Raw genomic sequence first — 22,871 nt, forward strand, 5'->3', positions numbered from 1 at the left:
TGCTCTTTGCCACCTGCAAGTGCTCTTGGCCACGCCCACTTCTCAGCTCTACATGCTGAACAGCTGATTAGCTGCAGCAGGAAGTTTATCCTGCAGCAGTATGGGCTGCATAAAGGTGCTAAATAATTAATATATATATATTTTAAATAAAAACAGCATGCCAATTGTGCGGCTCATCAATCAATTGCCAATTGTGTGTCATGTCCAATCTTATTTTGAAAAACCACGATAGCGCGAGTCCGCGATACACAAACAGCAAAGGAGCGAGGGACTACTGTATACCAATATACTGTATTACCATATCATATACAAATTATCAACTAAAAACATTACATAAAAGTTACACAATTATTTGTAAACTTGTTTTTTGGGGCGGTGGGGTGTTGATATCCCACAGCCCAGTCCGAGTTGGCTCCCACAAATTGGTTATGTGCCGAAGTGACACACAGTTTACAATAAAATAAATCAATTTCTGACACACTGATCTTCTGCCAAACACACCTGTCAACAGAATGTTTTTTCATTCCAACCTCTCCTGCAGCTGTTAATGGATGTGTTTAATAATAGCATCAGTTTCTATATCAAAGCAATTTTCTTTACTAAAATTATTGTCGCTGCCTGAAAATTTCTGATAATTTGCTTTAGCTGCCACCAGTCGAGTAAACTTTACTGTTCAACTGAATTAACTTTCCTACATGTAACTTCTCGTGTACTATGACAAAGTGTACTGAAAGACCTTTCTCCTTTGTGACACTTTATGTGACCTGTGAAATCTGAACTTACTGAAGCTTTGAACACAGATAATACAGCTGAAAGGTTATTTACCTGCATGAATACTTGTGTGTTCCACAAAGTCCTGTTCCCGTTCAAACACCACCTTGCAAACGGAGCAGCTAAAATGTTTTTCTCCACGGTGAGTTGCTGAGTGTTTTGCGAGGCTATGCTTCCATTTGAAAGCAGCGTGACAGATGGAACAACTGAATGGTTTCTCTCCAGTGTGAAGTCTCATGTGACATGTTAGACCATACTTGCAAATGAAGCTTTGGCCACAGATTGAGCAATTGTAAGGTCTTTCTCCAGTGTGGGTCCTTGTGTGTTGTACAAGACTTTGTTTCCATTTAAAAGTTGCATGGCAGATAGAACAGCTGAAAGGTTTCTCTCCTGTATGAAGTCTCATGTGACAAGTTAGACCATAGTTGCGACTAAAGCTTTGGCCACAGGTAGGGCAGCTGTAATGCCTCTCTGCAGAGTGGGTTGTTTTGTGCTTCATTAAATTCATTTTACACTGAAAAGTTTTGTTACAAAGTGAGCAGCAATGAGGTGTTTTAGCGTGACGTCTCAAGTGAGTAGTTAGACTGTTCTTCCTAGAAAACGTTTGACCACAAAGGGAGCAACTGAAAGGTTTCTCTCCAGTGTGTGACCTTATGTGCTGCATCAAAGAATGTTTCCTTGTAAAAGCTGCTTTGCAGACAGAGCAGCTGAAAGGTTTCTCTCTAGCGTGGATTATTTTGTGTCTTAACAAATACAAATTGTGGTTGAATTTTTTCCCACATTCAGTGCATCTGTAAATCTGCTTACCACTCTCAGATCTTGCATCACCTACAGGAGCTTTGTTATTTCTGACGGGTTTTAAAGCTGACTGAGATTTACTGCTTTCCTCCCAGTTCCCATCACTGACATCTGTCTCTGAAAAATCTGAAGGTTTGTCTTCGAGGTCTGTTTCTAAACGTTGATCTGATTCTTGCCCTAAATAGCTCCTGTTCTCTGCAGCCTGGTTGAGATGAAGCTCTGAGAACCAAGTTTCCTCTTCATTATCTTCACTCTTCACATGGACAGAACTGAATGTGAGCTCTGTGATATCAGCTTCTTCCTGTTCCTCTTTAATGTGAATTGTCTTTAGGTCCTGCTGATCCAAACTGAGACTTTGGTTCTTCTGCTCAGAAGAAAACTCCTCTTTGATCATCAAAAGCTGCTGAGTATCTGCTTAAAAAAACAAAACACAAACAAGTTGTGAATAACGGCCACATGTAAAAATTAAATTATATAAATCCAGGCTATTTTTTAATTTAAGTTTTGAAATATTCAAAGGAAAAGGATTATTGCTGAAATTTTGACTACAATGACGAACAACCTTCACAGTCATTGTTTTTAAAGCAACAACTATTAACATGCTGTCAGTAACATTTCAATCCAAAAGCACTTTTCAGAGCCTAAATACGAGACAACAATTGCAGATGCTGTCTCAGTCACATGTATTAACACATGGTTAAACACGATCGAGGAATCAGCATGTTTAGGGCCATCCTGCCACCCAGCTCACATTGCACTCGACCATGCCTATGGTAGGCTCATGTAGGTGGTTTTCTGTAGCCTTTTCTGTTTTGAACTGGCAAGTCTTCAGGAAAAACACACCTGGCTCGCCCACCAAGTACATGCCTGTGAGCCTAAATCCTAAAGCCTGGCTCCTGAAGGGTGCACAGGTTCCCTGCTACAAACATGGAGGCAGGTTTTCTGTAGTCTTGCTTTTAGTTAGAACATTGACTCAAAGGCAAATTTGCCCCAGATGACCCATTTAGACAACATAGGCTCTAAAGGGCCTGCACACACACTTTTGCAGTTCTTCTTTGTGTACTTTCTATTGCACTGTTAGGCAACTGATGTACAAACAAACCGATTTCTTGCTATACCTGACAGAAAAAAATTAAATAAAATTGAGAAACCGCATGTAAGAAAACTAAGTACACCCCATGATTCAACATCTTGTATTGTAGTTGTAGTAGCATTATAGTTATTGTAACCAGTAAGTTGAAGTAGTTTTCTGTAGAATCAGTCTCTCGTAGTGTTTGGAAGAATGTCATCCCAGTCTGTTGCTACATTTCACATACTTTGTACTCTTGAAGGTAGATCACTATAAATATCAGATAATTACTATATCCTGAAACTTAAAACCCTAAACTGAAAAATAATGCACTCACTTTTAAGACAAGTGTGGAAAAGATCAATAACACACAAATTACACACTTAGCCTGGACATTCTAAAAATAAACTAACAAAACATGTAATATATTGCTACGTTCTGTGTTATCTTGTTTCTAATTATGGCTGTTAATTTTACCTGCTGAGACATAAGAACCACTCCGTGGATGGTTCTCTGTGTTCAGCTGGTGTTTTGGGGATGATCGGAAATCTTCCATGGCATCAGATCCAACAAGCTGTTTATCAGCATTCTCGGGAAACTCTTTACGAGTCCACTTTCAAAGTGGCATTTGTTTTTGTGTGTAAAAGGCATGCACTCATATCAAAGTATGGCTCTGACTTGCTGTTGTTCAGTATCCAGACCGTTACTTCCAGCTAGCACGCTAAGCTAACACTTGTGACATTTGTCGCTTTCGAGACAAGACATTAAAAAAAAAAAAAAAGATGGAAAAGTGCACGACGTTTATAAAGTCACCTCAACAAAGAAGTTTGGCTCAGCGTCGAGAATAAACACACTGTACAAAAACACAACTGAAATTTGTCCAAGGCGTCCACTATGCGAGAAAATTACTTCCGGGTTGTTGATTGTTTACATGCGCTTTCAAAATAAGATCGTCTTAGACAACACAAATCTAAGCACCCTTTTCCTGGGTTGCCAAGTCACAACTTTGATCTACAAATAGAGGAAATCCATAACCTCATCTTAATGAAGCTTTTGCACAGTATTCATCTCAGACATGAATCTTTAAAGTTGGACGTCTTAAATAAAATCATTGTTACTGAACAAAATGTATTTCTTTACGTACAATAAAATAGGCATAACACAACAGCAATATTCAATCACCGGACAGGTGCTCAGGAATCAGAGTACCCGGTGATAAAAATCTCTAAAATACTACAAGTTTGTTTGTATCTAATTCAACTGTTAAAATTACATTAAAAAATCATAAATATATGCTACACGTAGGGTTCAATTGTTTACGTACGGAGTTGTGTTTTCATTTTTCCATCCATCCATCCATCCATCCATCCATCCATCCATCATATTTTACCTCCATCCATCCATCCATTATCTTTACCCGCTTATTCCATTTTGGGTCACGGGGGTCGCCGGTGCCCATGTCCAGCAATCACTGTGCGAGGGGCGAGGTACACCCTGGACAGGTCGCAAGTCCATCACAGGGACACATAGAGACAAACAACCATTCACTCTTTCACTCACACCTAGGGACAATTTAGAGTTACCAATCAGCCTAACTTGCATGTTTTTGGTCCGTGGGAAGAAACCGGAGTACCTGGAGAAAACCCATGCATTCACGGCGAAAACATGCAAACTCCACCCAGAAAGGCCCCTGGTTCGGGATTTGAACCAGGGACCTGCTCACTGAGAGGCAGTAGCAGTTGCATCACCGTGCAGCCTACTTTCATATTTCTTTATAAAAATAGCATATTTTTTAAAAGTTTCCTACAATTTTTGTGTTGTTTTATTCTGCTATTTAAAAACGACAATACACAGAACAGTGTAAAAGCCTCAAGCCATCACTGCATTTAAAAATATATATTTTTTGGGGTACCACAAAAAAAAAAAAAAAATGTCACAATTTGAGTTTTATTCTGAAAACCTATACCGGAAGCAGTTGTTAGCAGTATTTTTAGAATCTACGGTCTGTGAAACTCTTTTGGAGTAGCTTTTTTTTTGTTTTTAACAGCTTTTAATTATGTTTCCCCGTGTAAAATTACTGAAAGAGGGTCCGAAACGTTCAGGTTTGTATTTATTTTATTTGTATTTGTTTACCGTGATGTTAATGTGAAATATCTGTGCTAAGCTAATGTTAGCTGTCGTTTGTTCACAGATAGGACATCCCATTTTCAAAATGTCATTGCTGTTCACTTGTTTACACTTCAAAAGCATACGTTTTTAGATTATGACATGAATACTTGTATCTGTGTAGCATTGCCGTACTGATAAATACTGTATAATTATACTTATTTTTAGAAAATAGATGAATATTTACCGAGTAGCTTTTCTTCTTGTAACCTGTTTGTAGCAAGAAAAATATATATATTTGGTCATCACTGCTGACCATGCAAAGATCTGACAAACTTTCAAATACAACATTTTAAGAATCTTTTTGTTGGCGCTAAAATACTGTTTTGCATCTGCCTTATCTGTGGTATATTTAGCCTTTTTTATTCTTTGTATTTAAAAAAAACAGCACATTGAGTTTCTTTGCTGCTGATCACCAGAAGACAATAAAAAAACATCTGTATAAATCAAGTTCTTTATTTTCACATAGGGCTGGAGTGCGCTACACTTTTTCTTCAATAAATTAATAAGAAATGGTAATAAAAAGTGTATTATTACAGTTTGTAATAAAAATTCCTGCATTCATTTAAAAATTAGTTCTTTACTAAGCGTTTTTAAAACTGTAATACTCGATAATCTCCTTAGTTGGATTTCTTATTTATGCTTGAATCTTTTCATCGGCTTTGTAAGGTTGCTTAACAAACAAAAACAAACATTTATTTGAAAATGACCAAATTTTACTGGAGTGAAATGCTTGTGTGTGGTCATGTTGGTTCAATCGGTGAGCCTACAGTGACTCAGGACAGATTGTTTTCAGAATACTAAATTTATGCAGTAATAAGAATAAGAAATGAACTAAGAAATACACTAAACTAAGAATACACCAAGCACTAGTAGTACAAAAACAATACGCCGAACAACAGCAGCACGAATATGAGTCTGTGTGAGCAGATGAGTACGAATGAACACAGCAGCATGAAATAAATCAGCAGCATAAGATCAGCAGCATAAGTCAGCAGCACATATCACAATCAAGTGGCATTACAGTGATTTTTTTTCCCCACAGTGATAATTCTGGTTAGGGATTCATGAGTCTAATAACCTCAGGGTAGAATCTGTTCCTCAGACTAGTGGTTTTACACTTAATGCTCCTTAACCTCCTTCCTGAGGGGAGCGGGGCAAAAAGTGAGTGTGCTGGGTGAGTGGGGTCCTTCATGATGCAGTTGGCCCTCTTCCTGCATCTGTGATGGTGGGAGGCTGACTCCAACAGACTTCTATTCAGCCATAATAATAATAATAATAATAATAATAATAGGGCAGCACGGTGGCACAACTGGTAGAGCTGCTGCCTCTCAGCGAGCAGGTCCCTGGTTCAAACCCCGGTCCAGGGGCCTTTCTGGGTGGAGTTTGCATGTTCTCTCCGTGCATGCGTGGGTTTTCTCCGGGTACTCCGGTTTCCTCCCACAGTCCAAAAACATGCATGTTAGGCTGATTGGTAACTCTAAATTGTCCCTAGGTGTGAGTGAGAGAGTGAATGGTTGTTTGTCTCGTTTGTCTCTATGTGGCCCTGTGATGGACTTGCGACCCGTCCAGGGTGTACCCCGCCCCTCGCACAGTGATTGCTGGACATGGGCACCAGCGACCCCCTTGACCCAAAATGGAATAAGCGGGTAAAGAAAATGGATGGATGGATGGAATAATAATAATAATAAGAATGTTCATCGGCCCGAAAGTGAATATTCTCGAAACAATACATTCTTGAACAGCATTATTTGTTTTACTGTATGTATTCTCCATTTAAAGCCAATCCTAAATGTTTCTTGTATGTGTGTCTTGTGGTAGTTGTGCTATTATGGTCACTGTGAATCATTTTATTTTGTTCAGCAACAAAGGTCGTAAATGTTAGCATGCTAGCTGGAAGCTAGCAGCTAAGCTTACGGGTTGTGGCATACTCCTTAAAATGAACATGACATAGACTCTCACGTTGATGGTATTTATGCTGCATCTCTATATTGTTATAAGTAACATTAATTTACATTCACCTTTGTTCAGGTTTTGATTAACTTAACGGGTCGTGACTGAAGAAATTAGTACAAAATACGACAACTAACGGAGGCTGTCTCTTCAATGACCCGACATGACATGGACTCTCACGTTGATGGTATTTATGCTGCATCTCTATGTTTTTATTATGAGTAACATTATTTTACATTCACCTTTGTTCAGGTTTTGATTAACTTTACAGTTCTTTCAGATTATTTATTGCTTTATTGTCTGTCGCAGCAGAGTTAATTAATTAATCAAATTTGTTAATATACCAGAAGTAATTACTTCAGATTGTCTTTTATAGTTGAAGAGTCAGCATTGTGCAAGTTCACCATTTATAGCCAATATTAAGAGTTCAGCTCACACTGATAAAATCTGAATTAATTGTTCCTTTTTCCACTACTTAAAATGACATTCACAGTCCCAAAATTAACCTGTTCACTTTTGTGAAAGTTTCACAAGATGAAATTTTCTAAAATGTATTAGTTTTGGTAGAAAATATGTCAAATAAATATTAATTGCTTTAATTAAAATAAATTAATTACGAATTCTGATATACCCATAAAAACATTCATAATATTAAAAATTGCATTTCATAATTTATAAAGCTGTAACTGTATTACGGGAAATTAAATTTAACGTCTTTTAAAAATGCTTAAAGTTTGAGTGGCTACAGTAACATTTATTAGCTAAATTTTAAGGATCTAAACTAAACATGTTTGTGCACAACACCAGGGATGGATAGGCTTTAACTATAACTATAACTACAACTAACTATACAAGTGTATTTTTGTGTCAACAGTTGTTCTGCATAAGGTTTTGTTTACCATTTTCATTAAATAAGAATTTATTGTTTGTCGTGCCTGTAATTTACATAAGGCATTATGGGTAACAGGAACATGATAGATAAAGCAACAAAAGCTAACTAACTTTTAAAAAGACACTTGAGCCTTAAACAGACTGTTGCTCCTGTCTTTCTCTCGGGCATGTCTGAATAAAACTGTATAAAAAATAGGGGTGCAGACAAAAATTGATTAAAAAAAATAAAATTTAGATCTTAGTCCTGGCAATTCTGAATCGATTCTAAAGGCCCATAAATCGATTTAAAAACAAGTTTGTATTATTTTTTTTCCACTCCTACTCCTGAGCGTACTGTATATCGCATTACATGTCCGCTTGGCCGCCGTAGAATTTGGCCGTGTAGGCCACCGTACAGCAAGCTAGTTAGCCAGCTCCCTTTATCTGAATGGAGTCTGCTAGCATGGAGGACGGGGACAGCATGATTCAACTCGCTACTTCCTCTTTCAAAATCATTTCAGATTCTACAATGTTCTGGGAGAAGACAGAGCTTAACAAGAGCTTGGTTGTTTGCAAGAAGTGTAAAATAAAATTACAGTACAGTATTTTGGAAATACAACAAAATGCGTGAAAGATGAAAGCAAAAGCAGCAGAGCAGTGAACAGGAACAACAAACTTCCAGGTTTCCCCAAAGGCTGCGAAGATTTCTCACTCCATTGCCTGCTATATTGCAAAGGATTTACTAGCAAACAGCTCAGTGGAAGGCGAGGGGTTTAGGTTTATTTTCAATACGCTGGACCCAACGTACGTTATTCCTTCACATAGCTTTTTAGTGATAAAGCTGTGTCACAACTCCAACATGAAACAAAAGAATAACGTGGGAGAAGCACTGATTAATGCACCAGCTTCAGCTCAAAGGTAACTGTTTTTTCTCATATTATACTAAAACTTATAGGGCCGGTTTTGCAGACAAGGCTTAATGCTAGTCACAGACTAAAATGCTGTTTGAGCTGGTTTAGCTTTAAGTCCCTTGCACAGTCTTATCTTAAAATAATTGCAGATTTAGTGTGTTCTGTATTAAACAAATCCAATTGCAGGAAGGTGGATCAGAGCTACCCTGTGACTAAATTGAAGCTTAAATTAATCCTTCAAAGAGGCATGTTTAACATCTGCTTAGTATTGTTTGTGAAAGGGAGCAGAGACAGTTTGGCAGCATGGAATATTTAGAATAGCTAAATGAATACAATTTTATACAACAGAGGCCGTCCAGAAGAGCACTTGTGGATAGAAGTAATCCATTGAACCTCTTTGATGAAATAACATTCAGAGGCCGCTGTCGTATGTATAAATAAAATGCATTGGAACTAATTACTTTGCTTGAGCCTAGACTTTTCTATCTGAATCAAAGAGGAAGGCCTGTACCCAGTTATCCCCAAGTTCTGATCACTTTGAGATTCTTGGCATCTGGAATCTTTCTTCGTGAAACTGGTGATTTGTGTGGTGTCAGTGAAGTAACTGTGTGTAGAATAGTTCACAGAATCTGCAGTGCCATTTGTGAACTGAGGAGCCTATACATCAAATTCCCTGATGCTGCTGAGCAAGCCAACTATAAAATGTGGTTCTATGAATATGGGCAATTCCCAGGAGTGATTGGCTGTATGGATGTCATGTTGCCATCAAGTGTCCGTCAATTCCTGAAGCTGAGGAGTACAGGAACCGGAAGAACTGGTTTTCCATCAATGTTCAGGGTGTATGCACACCCAGTTTGGAATTTTCAGACATTGTTGCTTGTTGGAAAGGTGCAACTCATGATTCAAGGATTTTTCTTAACTCCTCATTGTGTGCTCAGTTTGACCGAGGACAGCATGGTGGACTACTACTTGGTGACAGTGGATATGGTCAGAGTACATATTTATTCACATCATACCTACATCCCACAACAGCTGAGCAACAAAGATACAACAGAGCTCATGTTCTCACAAGAGGGATGATTGAGTGTATGTTTGGAGTATGGAAAAATCGATTCCACTGTTTACGGAATACACTTCGTTTTGAGCCAAGGAGATGCTGCAAAGGGATTGTTGCTACAGCTGTGCTGCACAACTACCTAAAGCAGCATGATTGTACAGATCCTCCGATGGAAGATCAAGATGATGCAGATGTGCCTGTGGCAGTGGCAAGGAATAACCAACGAGGACTTGCACACAGAACTGCTTTCACATTGCAGCACTTCAGTTAAATAAATATGTATTTAACGGTGGAGTATGTTGATTATGACTTATTTTGACTTTAATGGTGTTTGTTGTGTACAAAATGTAAAAGTATGCAGCAAAATTAAATGAGTAATTCAACCAAAGCGGATTTAAAATATAGTTTGTGGTGACAATATTAACAGTCTTACCAAATAAGATAAGTTTTATTCACACAATTTATTTTAATCACATTTTTTAGCATAGCTGTTTCATGCATCTTTCTTTGAACAGCTCTTTCTTCTAATTTCATGTCTAATTCAACCTGTAAAATTCTCATTTTCATGTCATGCTTTTCTTTCAGATATTTAATTTTCTGCTCATCAAGTTCTAGGGCTAGTTTTTCATGCATAGACATCCTTTTTGGTCTCTGCTGGAAGGTAGCAGCAGCATCTTCTCTCTGGCATGCCTCACCAGATGTGGAGGGTGCACAGGCACTGTGCGCTGGCTCTTCCATCAGGATAAGTGTAGGTTACCCTGTGTAAAGCACACTGTTAGAAACACAAACCAGTGTGGTCCTTAGACTGAAATACAAATACAGATAGACACAGGAGAATATTTGTACAGAAGGAGGTAACCTTTCTTTGGTAAATTTACCATTTGTGTTCTGTTCTTCATGTCCACTGTCCACATGGTCATCGTCTGGCTACCTTCCAGTGGCTGCTATTCCTCTATTATTCCAGACAACAAGTCACCCAATGCATCTGTTTTGTCTTTCCTTGGTGGTGGTCCACCACCAGTAGTAAATCGTTCTCTTCTAGCCTCTGCATCTTTTTTTTTTTTTTTTCAGATTTAGTTTTATGTTCTTCCATAGGGTCTATGAAGGCAGATATAATTGAATATAAACAATATATTAAACATAACACTGAATATAAACACAATAGTAATAATAATCCCTATTTATGAAGCAACTTTCAATCAAATATGTAGCTCAAAAAGTGCCCGTCAGCATTACAGTGAAAACCACTGCATATGCAATAAAAGAAGACAATGCAATATCAGAATCAGAATAAGCTTTATTATCATTGCACCGAGATACAATGAGAACATGTACATGCAGTCGTCCGGAAGATGGACGGAGTGCACGAAGCTGCTATTGCTCTAAGCGCAGCGCGGCCTCTCTTATCCTTATCAGAATAATAATCTTAGATAGAAAAAGGGGGAGAAATATGAGGGTAGATAGAAGTCATTATTCATAAAAATTTGTTTGAAGACCATATAAAACACTGCAAGGATTCTGTCTGCATGGCTAAATCAGCACATCCGTAATTCGGACTCTCTGCCCTCATTTAAATCTAACCTTAAAACTCACTTTTTCAAGCTTGCTTATTCTGTTTAATGTCATTATGCATTTTATCATTATTAGCATTTGATTTTATTGATATCTGTATTTTATTGTTTTATTGATTTTTTTATCTTGTATTTCTTGTTTGGTGACCTTGAGTGTTTTTGAAAGGCGCCTTCAAATAAAATGTATTATTATTATTATTCTGTCTCTCCTGCAAGCTAGGCAAGTAATGGCTGATAAATCTGGACCAGAAGTGATCAACGAGGACTTGGCTGTGCCTACATCGACGATTACCAAGGATGTTACAAGAGTCGTAAACGGCTTGAGGAAGTCATAGCGTCCCATAAGCAGAATGCTAGGTGTAATATGGTCTGGATCAGCTACATCTGAAGAGATGTAACTGAGAGGTTTAGTATTCAGGATTCCCTCCACCTCCACGAGAACTGTGTGGAGTACTGTTTCAGATACATTCTGCTCCTTTAGGACAACCTTGAGAGCAGTCTTCACGGATCGCACTTCTCTTTCCCATGCTCCACCAAAGTGGGGAGCACTAGGTGGATTAAAACAGAACTTGATCTGCTGCTCTGCCAGCTGTTCCCACAGGTGAGGAACCATGGTCTCAAAGGCCTCACATAACTCTCGGGCTCCACCGACAAAGTTTGTTCCGTTATCAGACAGGAGCTCGAAAGGTTTGCCTCGTCTGGCTATGAAACGTCATAGAGACATCAGAAAGGCGTCAGCATCGAGACGCTCCAGGAGATCTAAGTGTACACAGCAGGTTGTCATGCACTTATAAATGATGCCCCAATACTTCTCCATTCGACGTCCGATCTTCACTGTGAAGGGGCCGAAACAATCTACTCCGGTAGAATAAAAGGGTGGCTTGTAGAGGCATAGACGAGCAGGTGGCAAATCTGCTATCTTAGGGACAGAAGGATTGGCGTGCCATGCCTGGCACTGGACGCAGCAACTCTGGTACCTCTGACTGCTTTCCTCCCCCGTAAGATCCAAAATCAACGATGCAGCTCACCCAACACTCTTTCAGGTCCAGGATGCAGAAGAGTCATCAAAGTCCCGGATGATAAGGTTGGTTAGCGGATGCTTTGGGTCTAGTAAGATCAGGTGGATGGTGTCTAGGTTTAGCTGCTCTGCTCTCCGTAGCCTCCCCCAACTCTGAGGAGTCTTGTATCCTTGTTGCACTTGGGGGATGAGCTCAAACGACTGGAGATTGGTAGGGGATGATCCGAGATGAGAGCTTTGACCTCCTCTGGGAATGACTCTGACTGCACCTGTCTTAAGAGGAGATTTTCTGTTTTGATGAAGTCGGCTGCTTCCCTGGACAAGTCTGAACTCTGGTCGGCCGCTCCGTGAAGGGACTGTTTTGTTTTTGCTTGTATGAGGTCTTGCCATGTGGAGAACTGACTGATATCAGGGAATTGAGGACAAGTATCAACAGCTACGTGTCCACAGAAGGAAGATTTCTTCAGTTCACTATTGTCTGTCTCTGGATAGGATGACGGGCTGGTCAGTCAGCGATCCTCTGCATGGCATAGGAAATCAGGACCATGATGCCAATGATGTGGTTGAGACAGCTCTTTCAAGGTCTTGCCTCGTGTGATGCAATCAGCAGGGTTATTTGCACTATTAACATACCTCCAGTTGCTCACCTCTGTAAGACTCTGGATCTCTGCTACACATGTACCCACAAAGACCTTATAGTGACAAGATTCTGACTTTATCAATGTAGAACCGTAGTGGAGTCAGACCAGAGAATGGTCTTCCTGATGGGTAAGGTGAGCTTGTTGTGAAGGATGTTAGCTAGTTGAGCTCCAGTGAGTGCAACACTCAGCTCTAACCGTGGCATGGACAGCTGTTTCTTTGGTGCCACATGGGATCTGGCCTGGACAAAGGAGACATGAACTTTCTTTTGGGCATCTTCTGTCCGTATGCATGCAACGGACCAATAAGCCCTCTCAGAGGCGTTGCAGAATATGTGTAGATCTCTGTGGGATGTCAGTGAGTCTGTAGATGCTGGTGCATAACATCTGGGAATCTCCAGATTGACAAGGTCTGGAATCTCTCTTTCCCAGGTGAGCCACTTGTCACAGAGGCTCAGCCATAGTTCGCTGTTCTCGGATCTGACCTCGGATGGAAGATGTTTGATGACTGTTGGGACATTGCTAGCCCACTGGTGTATCTCAAAGCCTCCGGTGTGGAGCAACCATTATAGACCATCGACCAGATCTTTTGCTTCCTTCTTTGAGTGGGTACTGCGGAGACAGTTATCCACGTAGAACGACTGCTCGACACAATCAATGAGATGGCTGTTTGACTCACCCAAGTCCTGGACATGCTGCTGCAGGGCGTAAATGACACAGCAAGGGCTACACGTGGTTCCGAATGGAAAGACTTGCCATTCGTAGACCTTTGGCTCATCAGTCCAGTTCATCACCGCCAGAGGAAGAGTAGGACGGGCTTGTCTGATAGCAGAAGGCATATCTGGTGGAACATGCCTTTAATGTCACCACTCACTGCAACTGGGTACTGTCGAAACCTTATGAGGACTCCTAACAGTGATGAGCCTAGTGCAGGTCCAGGGAGAAGAATGTCATTGAGAGACTTTCTTTTGTACTGAAAGGAGCAGTTAAAGACAATCCTGTCTTTGTTCTTATGTCGCAACATATTATGAGGTATGAACCATGATTTTGGGGTTGATGTCACTGTCTCAGGTGGCACTATTGCTACGTAACCCATTTCCTCCAGTTTCTGGGTCTCTTGGCAGTAGACCTCTGCATGTTGTGAGTCTTTGGCAAGTCTTCTTTCTGTGCTATGAAGACTTGGCAACGATCTGGTCACTTGCCTCTCACTTGTATAAGGCTAAGTATCGATTTGCCATAGCTGCTCAACATTCTTGAAGAGTTCAGACGTAGGTGACACTGTCATTGTGAACAGGCACTGTTGCTTGAGTGTGGGGACTTGATTGATACTAGTGGGGCCTTGAAGTGACCAGCCGAGCTTGGTGTGAACTGTGATGGGTCCCCCTTAGGGACCTAAGTGGACTGGTTCTATAGGTATCAGGAGGTGAGGCATGTCGGAACCAGTGAGCAGCAAAGGTTGAGCCTGGTCGACAGGAGGCAAAGGTAGGTCATGAAGGTGCTTGTATATGTTTGAGAGTTCTCACTGGATAAGTTAATGTTCAGAGAGTCCTAGGTAGTCAGCAGTGAATGCCTGACAAATATAGTGCTTCTCTTCAGGTTTGGGCAGTGAGGACACGTAGAAAGAGACCGATGCACCTTGGAGCTGTACTATGTTTTGGTGAACAGTTTGCAGGGTAAGTGATTCAGGCTGCATCATGAGCTTTAACTGTTGCACAGCATGTGGCAAGATGATGCTTCGCTCTGAGCCCTCATCTAGTACTGCATAGGTCTCCAGTACTTTGTCGTGATTATGAAGCAGGACTTTCACAACCTTCAACATCACCTTAGGTGATCTATTTGGTTTATCCAGGTACACCTTTGCAGCGGGTGCGGTGACCATAAGGACTCTTTTCTGAGTTTGCTGGGCTGCATCGTGTAGTATTGTTAGATGTTGCTCTTTACAGGTATTGCATGGTCACTTAAGAGTGCAAACTTCAGGCTTGTGGGATTGTCCACACTGCCAACACCGCTGTCCATCTATTATCCACTTTGCAATCTAACTTGTGTTCAGTCTCTTGAACTCTGTGCAGACATTCAAGAAGTGTTCTCTGTTGTCGCAGTGGGGACAATAAGATTTGGGTTTGGATGAAGTCTTGGGTGGAGCAAACCTTTCATTGGATCCTGGGTCACCACTGGCAGTAAGGAAGAATGTTGTGGACTTCTCCTTTAATTTGTTGAAGGGACGTTGCTCCTTCTTTATTGGCTTAGGTGCTTCATAATTATAGAGGGAAGCTACTCGACCTGCTATACGCTTGGCTTGAAACTTCAGCCAGGGGCTTAGGTCAGATAGGGTGTAGGTTTGGTCAGTACCCATCTGAAGAATGCCTTGACTTAGGCAATGCTCCACAAATCCATCACGGTAACTTGGTGGCATCTTGCTTAGTAGCTGATCAACATGTGATCCACATCGTAGTTCATAACCATTCTGTCCTTCTAGGATTTTGAGCATTCCAACCAGTGATTGAATGGATAAGACAAATGCATGAAAGGCTTCAGAGTCACCAAATTTGAGAGCTGGAGTGTTGGGATGACACTCAGTCCACTTTGGACAAGCTGACGAGGCTGGCCGTACTTATCCTGTAAAGCTTGTTTAGCTGTTGTATATGGCCTTGGATCATGCATGTAAGTTTTTGCTAACTGCAGGGAACTCTGTAGCTTCAGATGTCCAAGGAGTACTTGATATTTGTACTGCTTGTTCAGGTGTGGATGACAGTTCAGCAGTTGTCTAGTGCCATCTTCAGTAAAGCAAAGTCACTCTCTAGTGAACGGTATGTTCACTAGCGTCAGAAAAACCACGATGCATTCAATAACATTGGAATTGTGAAATTCAAAAAGAAAACACGCTAGTCATACAGAAGTTATCTTAGCAAACAAACTAACTAGATATAAACAATGTGGGCTTTCTAACACTTAGAGATTCACACCCCTAATAAAAAACACAAAGAATGGATCTGTGTCTGAATTGAGTAAACAGATTGATGAATCATTTGGTTACAGTTTTCTGCTCTGAAATAATTTTTGACCAGAAATGTATGACATGTTTATACTTGTTGCTTTGAATGTGAGTCAAAACTTCAGCCAGAATCAAATGTTTATCTTTTATGTCTTAACATTTGTGAACGTTTTTATTTATAACCTAATGCTGCTTTATATAAATTGTTTGTGTTTCTGCTTCCTGCAGAAGTTCAGTAGCTGTTGGTAATTAATTAAAATGAGGAAAAAAATGAAAAATGTAGTTGGACTTTATGTTATTATGTTACAACATAAAAATATTGTTCAGACATTTTTTGTCTTCATCTCCTGCAGAAGTTAAAGAGGAGTATTATCTGGAGCAGCAGAACTGGAGCCCAAGTCTGGACCAGGAGGACGAAAAGCCCCCACAGATTAAGGAGGAACAGGAGGAGGCTGAAGTCACCTCTATCAATGTGAAGTTTGAAGATGATGATGAGAAGCCTCAGTTCTCAGAGCTTTGTACCAGCAAGAATGAGAACAGAGACCACAAAGAACAAGAACCAGATCAGCATTTAGAGTCAGATTCCAAAGACAAAGTATTAGAGTCTTCAGAGGTAAATATAAGTTACAAAAACTGGGAGAACGGTGAACAGCTTCCAGTTTTAAACTTTGAGAAAAATAATACAGTTCCCGAAGACAATACAAAATGTCAGAGAGGTGAGGAGCTTTACAGCTGCACTGAATGTGGTAAAACATTCTACCAGAGGTCAGATTTGTTGAAACATGGACAAATCCACAAAAGAGGTAAACCTTTCAGCTGCTCTCAGTGTAAAGCAACTTTTACATGTAAACATACTGTAGTACAACACATGAGAATCCACACGGGAGAGAAACCTTTTAGCTGTTCTGTCTGTGAAGCAGCCTTTACAAGGAAACATGTCTTAAAGCAACACATGATGAGGCACAGTGGAGAGAAACCTTTCAGTTGTTCTGTCTGTGAAACAGCCTTTGCAAGAAAAAGTGACTTAAAGCAACACCTGATGAGGCACAGTGGAGAGAAACCTTTCAGCTGTTCTGACTGTGAAGCAGCCTTTGCAAGGAAAAGAGACTTAAAGCAACACATGATAAAGCACAGTGGAGAGAAACCTTTCAGCTGTTCTGTCTGTGAAGCAGCCTTTGCAAGCAAAAGTGACTTAAAGCAACACATGATGAGGCACAGTGGAGAGAAACCTTTCAGCTGTTCTGTCTGTAAAGCAGCCTTTACAAGGAGACATGGCTTAAAGCAACACATGATGAGGCACAGTGGAGAGAAACCATTCAGCTGTTCTGTATGCGAAGCAGCCTTTGCGAGGAAAAGTGATTTAAAGCAACACATGATAAAGCACAGTGGAGAGAAACCTTTCAGCTGTTCTGCCTGTGAAGCTGCCTTTGCAAGGAAAAGAGACTTAAAGCAACACATGATGAGGCACAGTGGAGAAAAACCTTTCAACTGTTCTGACTGTGAAGCATCCTTTGCTATCAAAAGTGACTTAAGGCAACACGTGATAAGGCACAGTGGAGAAAAACCTTTCAGCTGTTCTGTCTGTGAAACAGCCTTTGCAAGGAAAAAAGACTTAAAGCAACACATGATAAGGCACAGTGGAGAAAAACCTTTCAGCTGTTCTGTCTGTGAAGCAACCTTTCCAAGCAAAAGTGACCTAAAGCAACACATGATAAGGCACAGCGAAGAGAAACCTTTCAGCTGTTCTGTCTGTGAAGCAGCCTTTGCAAGGAAAATTTACTTAAAGCAACACATGATAAAGCACAGTGGAGAGAAATCTTTCAGCTGTTCTGTCTGTGAAGCAGCTTTTGCTATCAAAAGTGACTTAAAGCAACACATGATAAGGCACAGTGGAGAGAAATCTTTCAGCTGTTCTGTCTGTGAAGCAGCTTTTGCTATCAAAAGTGACTTAAAGCAACACATGTTAAGCCACAGTGAAGAAAAACCTTTCAGCTGTTCTGTCTGTGAAGCAGCCTTTACTATCACAAGTGACTTAAAGCAACACATGATAAGACACAGTGGAGAAAAACCTTTCAGCTGTTCGGTCTGTGAAGCAGTCTTTGCCAGGAAATTTAACTTAAAGCAACACATGATAAGGCACAGTGGAGAAAAACCTTTCAGCTGTTCGGTCTGTGTAGCAGCCTTTGTAAGGAAAAGTGACTTAAAGCAACACATGATAAGGCACAGTGGAGAGAAATCTTTCAGTTGTTCTGTTTGTGAAGCAGCCTTTGCAAGGAAAAGTGACTTGAAGAAACACATAAAAAGGCACAGTGGAGAGAAACCTTTCAGTTGTTCTTTTTGTGGTCAGAAGTTTAGCAGTAAGCAAAGTATAAATTGTCATATGAGAATTCACTCAGGGGGAAACCTTACAAAACCTGGTCTGATGCGACAAATCCATCCTACCTTAAATGGAGCTCCACTTCTCTCTAAAAACAGCTGATTCCTTTCGACATCCAAATTATTGACAATTAACGGTCCAGTCTAGAAATCAGTCCAGGAAGCAGATATGTTGTCTTCCTCACTTCTCTGCTGCTTCTCCATTACTCACCCCGAACACGACTGAAACAGTGCCAACTCGCCCAGGGCTCAAATTAAAGAAACAAAAAAATCAGCTCTAAAAATTTTAAACATCAAAATCTTATTTAAATACACACAACTATTTTACCAGAACAAAATAATAAAATAATTAAATGTGGACTATTGAACATCAGATCTTCTTCCTGTAAATCCCTGTTAGTTAATGACCTGATAATGATCATCATACTACATACATACATAGTTTAATGAAAAATCCTATTTCTGTTGGATTCATGTATTCCTACAACTATAAGCAGTGATGACTTCATGAGATTCTTTATAAATAAAATTGTTTCAATTAGAGAAAAAATTCAAACCAACATTCCTAGTATCACCTCTGGTTCTGTGTCAGATGAGACAACTTTAAAAATGTCACTAGAACCTGATTTGTGTTTGGACTGTTTTTGTCCTGTTGAGCTCTCTGAATTGTCAAAAAAATAACAGCTTCATCCAAACCATCCACATTTCTGCTAGATCCCATCCCATCCAGGCTATTTAAAGACCCATTTCCCTTGATTAATAACCATGTCTTGGATCTGCTTAATTTTCTCTAATAAATGGTTACGTACCACAGAGCTTTAAAATTGCTGTAGTTAAGCCTTTACTTAAGAAACATAACATTGACTCAGGAAACCTACCCAATTATAGACTTATATCTAATCTAACTTTCATCTAAAAAATTCTAGAGAAAATTATTGCTGGTCAGTTACATGATCATCTGCAAAATAAATAGTCTGTTTGAAGAGTTTTAGTCAGGGTTTAGAGCTCACCACAGCACTGAATCTGCACAGGTGAAAGTTACTTATCTAAAAAAGTGAAATCAGGTCCTCTGGACGTTCAAAAAAAATTGTAGAAACATTTCGACTGTGCCTGCAGTCAACCTACTTCACATATGGGGGCCAATATTATAGGTAGAAACATAGGTGTACTATGGGGTCTCCAGTTTCTCTTATTGTTGCCAACCTGTACATGGAGGAAGTTGAAAAGAGAGCCTTGACATCCTTTTCAGGGACACCACCAAGTCATTGGTTCAGGTATGTTGATGACACCTGGGTTAAAATTAAATCTCAGGAAGGCCAGCATTTCACTGATCACATCAACTCTGTGGATAAATACATCAAGTTCACAGGAGAAGATGTAAAAAATGTCAGGTTGGCTTTCTTGGACTGTGAGGTCTCAGTTTCTGATGGAGGACATTTGCAAACTAAGGTGTACCGCAAACCCACCCACACAGACCAGTATTTGCAATTTGACTCCCATCACCCTCTGGAGCACAAGTTAGGAGTCATCAGGACTCTGTACCACAGAGCAGACAGTGTCCCCACTAACTCAGGAGCCAGGCAGAAGGAGAAATCCCACACAATACAGGCTCTAGATCAATGTGGATATCCTAACTGGGCCTTCCTGAAAGCAGAGAAGAAACCCAAACAGGACTCCAGTCAGCCAACAGATGAAAAGGAGGAACCCAGACCCGTGGCCTTTCTGTATTTTGCGGGAGTATCAGAGAAACTGAGAGGTTTATTTTCTAAACACAACGTCCCAGTGGCTTTTAAACCCCAAAATGCATTACGGCAAAGACTGGTTCATCCCAAAGATCCAGTCCCCCTGAACAGAGTAATGTTGTGTATGCTGTTCAGTGTCAGGAGGGTGATCAGTCTTACATCGGGGAAACTAAACAGCCACTGGCCAAAAGGATGGCCCAGCACAGAAGATCAACATCATCAGGCCAGGACTCTGCGGTCTACACTCATCTCCAGGCCAGTGATCACTCGTTCAGGGATGAAGATGTTCACATCCTTGATAGAGAGGAACGATGGTTTGAGAGAGGAGTAAAGGAGGCCATCTTTGTGAAAAGAAACCATCCATCATTAAACGGGTGGAGGCCTCCGTGTTCAACTGTCCCCCTCCTACAATGCTGTGATTGCTAGTATCACTCAGCCCCCTGTGAATAGCAAACAGCCATCAGAGTGCTAACCATCCATCATTAGGCTGATAGTCCTCCTTGATCATGTGAATTACTAATAGCATAAAAACATTACGTCTAACAACAGTACAAACATGAGTCTGTGTGAGCAGATTAACATGCATGAACACAGCAACATAAAATAGATCAGCAGCAACATGATGGGATTTTTCACAGTGATTATTCTGGTTAGAGATTCATGAGTCTAACAGCCTCAGGGTAGAAGCTGTTCCTCAGTATAGTGGTTCTACACTTAATGCTCCTTAACCTCCTTCCTGAGGGGAGTGGGGCAAAAAGTGTTTGTGCTGGGTGAGTGGGATCCTTCATGATGCAGGTGGCTCTCATCCTGCATCTAGAGGTGTAACTGTCTGTGACGTTGGGGAGGCTGACTCCAACAGACTTAACAGACTTAATATAAAACCTGGATGACCATACATTTTCTGATTTTGAACACAGACAGACTGAGATTGTAGTTTTTGTACCTGAGCATCTTAGGAATATTTTTTCAGTCTTGCCCTCCTTGGATGGCATTAATCTGGCCTCCAGCTCTAATGTTAAAAATCTTATGTTATTTTTGATCAGGACATGTCTTTTAACCCCCACATTGAAAATTTTAATAGAACCACCTTCTTCCACCTGTGTAATATCGCTAAAATTAGAAACATCTTATCTAAAAATGATGCTGAAAAACTAGTTCATGCATTTGTCACGTCTAGACTGGACTATTGCAATGATTTATCTGGGTGTCCAAATACTTCATTAAAAAGTTTTCTGTTAATCCAAAATGATGCTGCCAGAGTCTTAACTGGAGTTAGTAGGAGATATCATATCTCCAATTTTAGCTTCTCCATTGGCTCCCTGTCAAATTCTGAATATAATTCAAGATCTTACTTCTAACCTACTAAGCCCTCAACAACCTAGCTCCATCTTATATTCGAGATCTTATTGTTCCATATTTTCCTAACGGAGCACTTCACTCTCAGACTGCAGGCTTACTCACGGTTCCTAGAGTTTCCAAAAGCAGAATAGGAGGAAGATCTTTAGTTATCAGGCTCCTCTCTTGTGGAACAACTTCCAGATTCTGTCCGTGAGGCTGACATATTGTCCAGTTTTAAGACTGGATTTAAGACTTTATTTTTTTAATTAGGGTTGGTTTGTTATGTTGTGTTAAGCTTAGACTACTAGAGGACAAGTTGACCTGATTTCCTTAAATGATTTGCTAAAATTGAATACTTTTCATTTGATACTATTTCTATCGTAACATGTGATTCTTGACCTGCCATTGTGTAGCTGTTCCTACCAAACCCAGCCAGTCGAAGCAGATGGACGCTTGTCCTGAGCCTGGTTCTGCTAAAGGCTTCTTCCTCATGAGGGAGTTTTTTCTTTCTATGTCGCCTTCATGCTCAAGAAGTGAGTTCTGCGATGAAATTAAACTCAAAGCAGTCTGCTACTCAGATAAATAGTGTTAAATTATTATTTTTATATATGAATGTTTCTGTTCAGTGCCCTGAGACGACTTCTGCTGTGACTTGGCGCTATATAAATAAACTGAATTTAATTTAATTTTACTTGTAACAAAGATTTTCTTTGGAAATGCTGTTTAGAACCACGCTTAAGAAGCCATGCAGGAAATCGACCCTATAGCTGCTCTGTTTTTAAGTCAACTTTTAGAAGGAAACAAGATTTAGTGAAACAAAAATTCATACATATAAATAACATTTTCACTGCAGTCAGTCATCATAGCAGTACTGTTAGATAGTTTATTTCCTGTTGTAAAACTATTTTAATAATTCTTAAAAGAAATCACAAATAGAATGCATTTTTATCAAAATGACTTTTGTTGTTCCTGGGTGTCCTGTGCTATCTCAAGATTTTGTGAAGTACCACTTGAGCATTGTGCATTAGAAATTCGTGTTTTCATAACTTGTGAATTTTCATAATAAATGAATATACCTTTAAAACTTTTTGTTGCTTCTTTATGTCACATCTGAGCAACTTTTGCAGCTAAATTTAAATTAAAACTTGGATTTGTTCCAACGGTAAATAATGATGCAGTAAAACATACTTCCTAAATTCAGTTGGTCATCTTAGTCATGACTCAAATAATACATTTTTCATGGCTACAGCCTGTAGACGGTGTGGATGGCAAACATTTTTCAGCATTTGTAAAGACAAAAAGAGCCAAAACAGTTGATGTGTGAAGTTAAGCTGGCGTGCCATGACACAGTCAAAGTTTCTTTATTTGTCATTCACACCACGTGGTACGTGTAGTGGTACAAAAGTGTGTGCACAGGGTCCCAGTTACTGTTGTTATCACTCTTTGTTTAAAAAAATCAGGTCTCTCTGTAAATGAGTTCCCAAGGCTCAATGGGATTAACCTGTATAAATAAAGGTTGAATGAATCAAAATACGTCCAACAAAAAGTGATGAAAATAAATGATGCTCTGCCAAAATTTGTTTGCGCGCAAAACAGCCTCA

At 40.0% G+C, this 22,871-nt stretch overlaps 2 protein-coding genes across 2 annotated transcripts in view; one reads left to right on the forward strand and one right to left on the reverse strand.

Moving 5' to 3' along the window:
• LOC119425479 (gastrula zinc finger protein XlCGF57.1) overlaps nt 1–3,521 on the reverse strand; it is a 7,401-nt gene extending 3,880 nt beyond the window's left edge. Inside the window, exons 1-2 of the mRNA XM_037693008.1 lie at nt 3,452–3,521; nt 826–1,980 (exon numbers count right to left, since the gene is read on the reverse strand). Of these exons, the coding sequence (XP_037548936.1) occupies nt 826–1,963 (1,138 nt within the window). The 5' untranslated portion in view covers nt 1,964–1,980; nt 3,452–3,521. The remainder of the gene's footprint in view (nt 1–825; nt 1,981–3,451) is intronic.
• A 1,185-nt stretch (nt 3,522–4,706) lies between these two features.
• LOC119425481 (zinc finger protein 501-like) lies at nt 4,707–17,514 on the forward strand. Its single transcript, XM_037693009.1, has 4 exons — nt 4,707–4,740; nt 6,836–6,944; nt 16,168–17,393; nt 17,488–17,514. Exons 2-4 carry the CDS (start codon nt 6,911–6,913, stop codon nt 17,512–17,514), a joined length of 1,287 nt encoding a protein of 428 aa, XP_037548937.1. The 5' UTR covers nt 4,707–4,740; nt 6,836–6,910.
• The last annotated feature ends 5,357 nt before the right edge of the window (nt 17,515–22,871 follow it).

Source organism: Nematolebias whitei, chromosome 19 (genome assembly GCF_014905685.2).
Source record: "Nematolebias whitei isolate Nwh7 chromosome 19, NemWhi1, whole genome shotgun sequence".
Taxonomy (NCBI): Eukaryota; Metazoa; Chordata; class Actinopteri; order Cyprinodontiformes; family Rivulidae; genus Nematolebias; species Nematolebias whitei.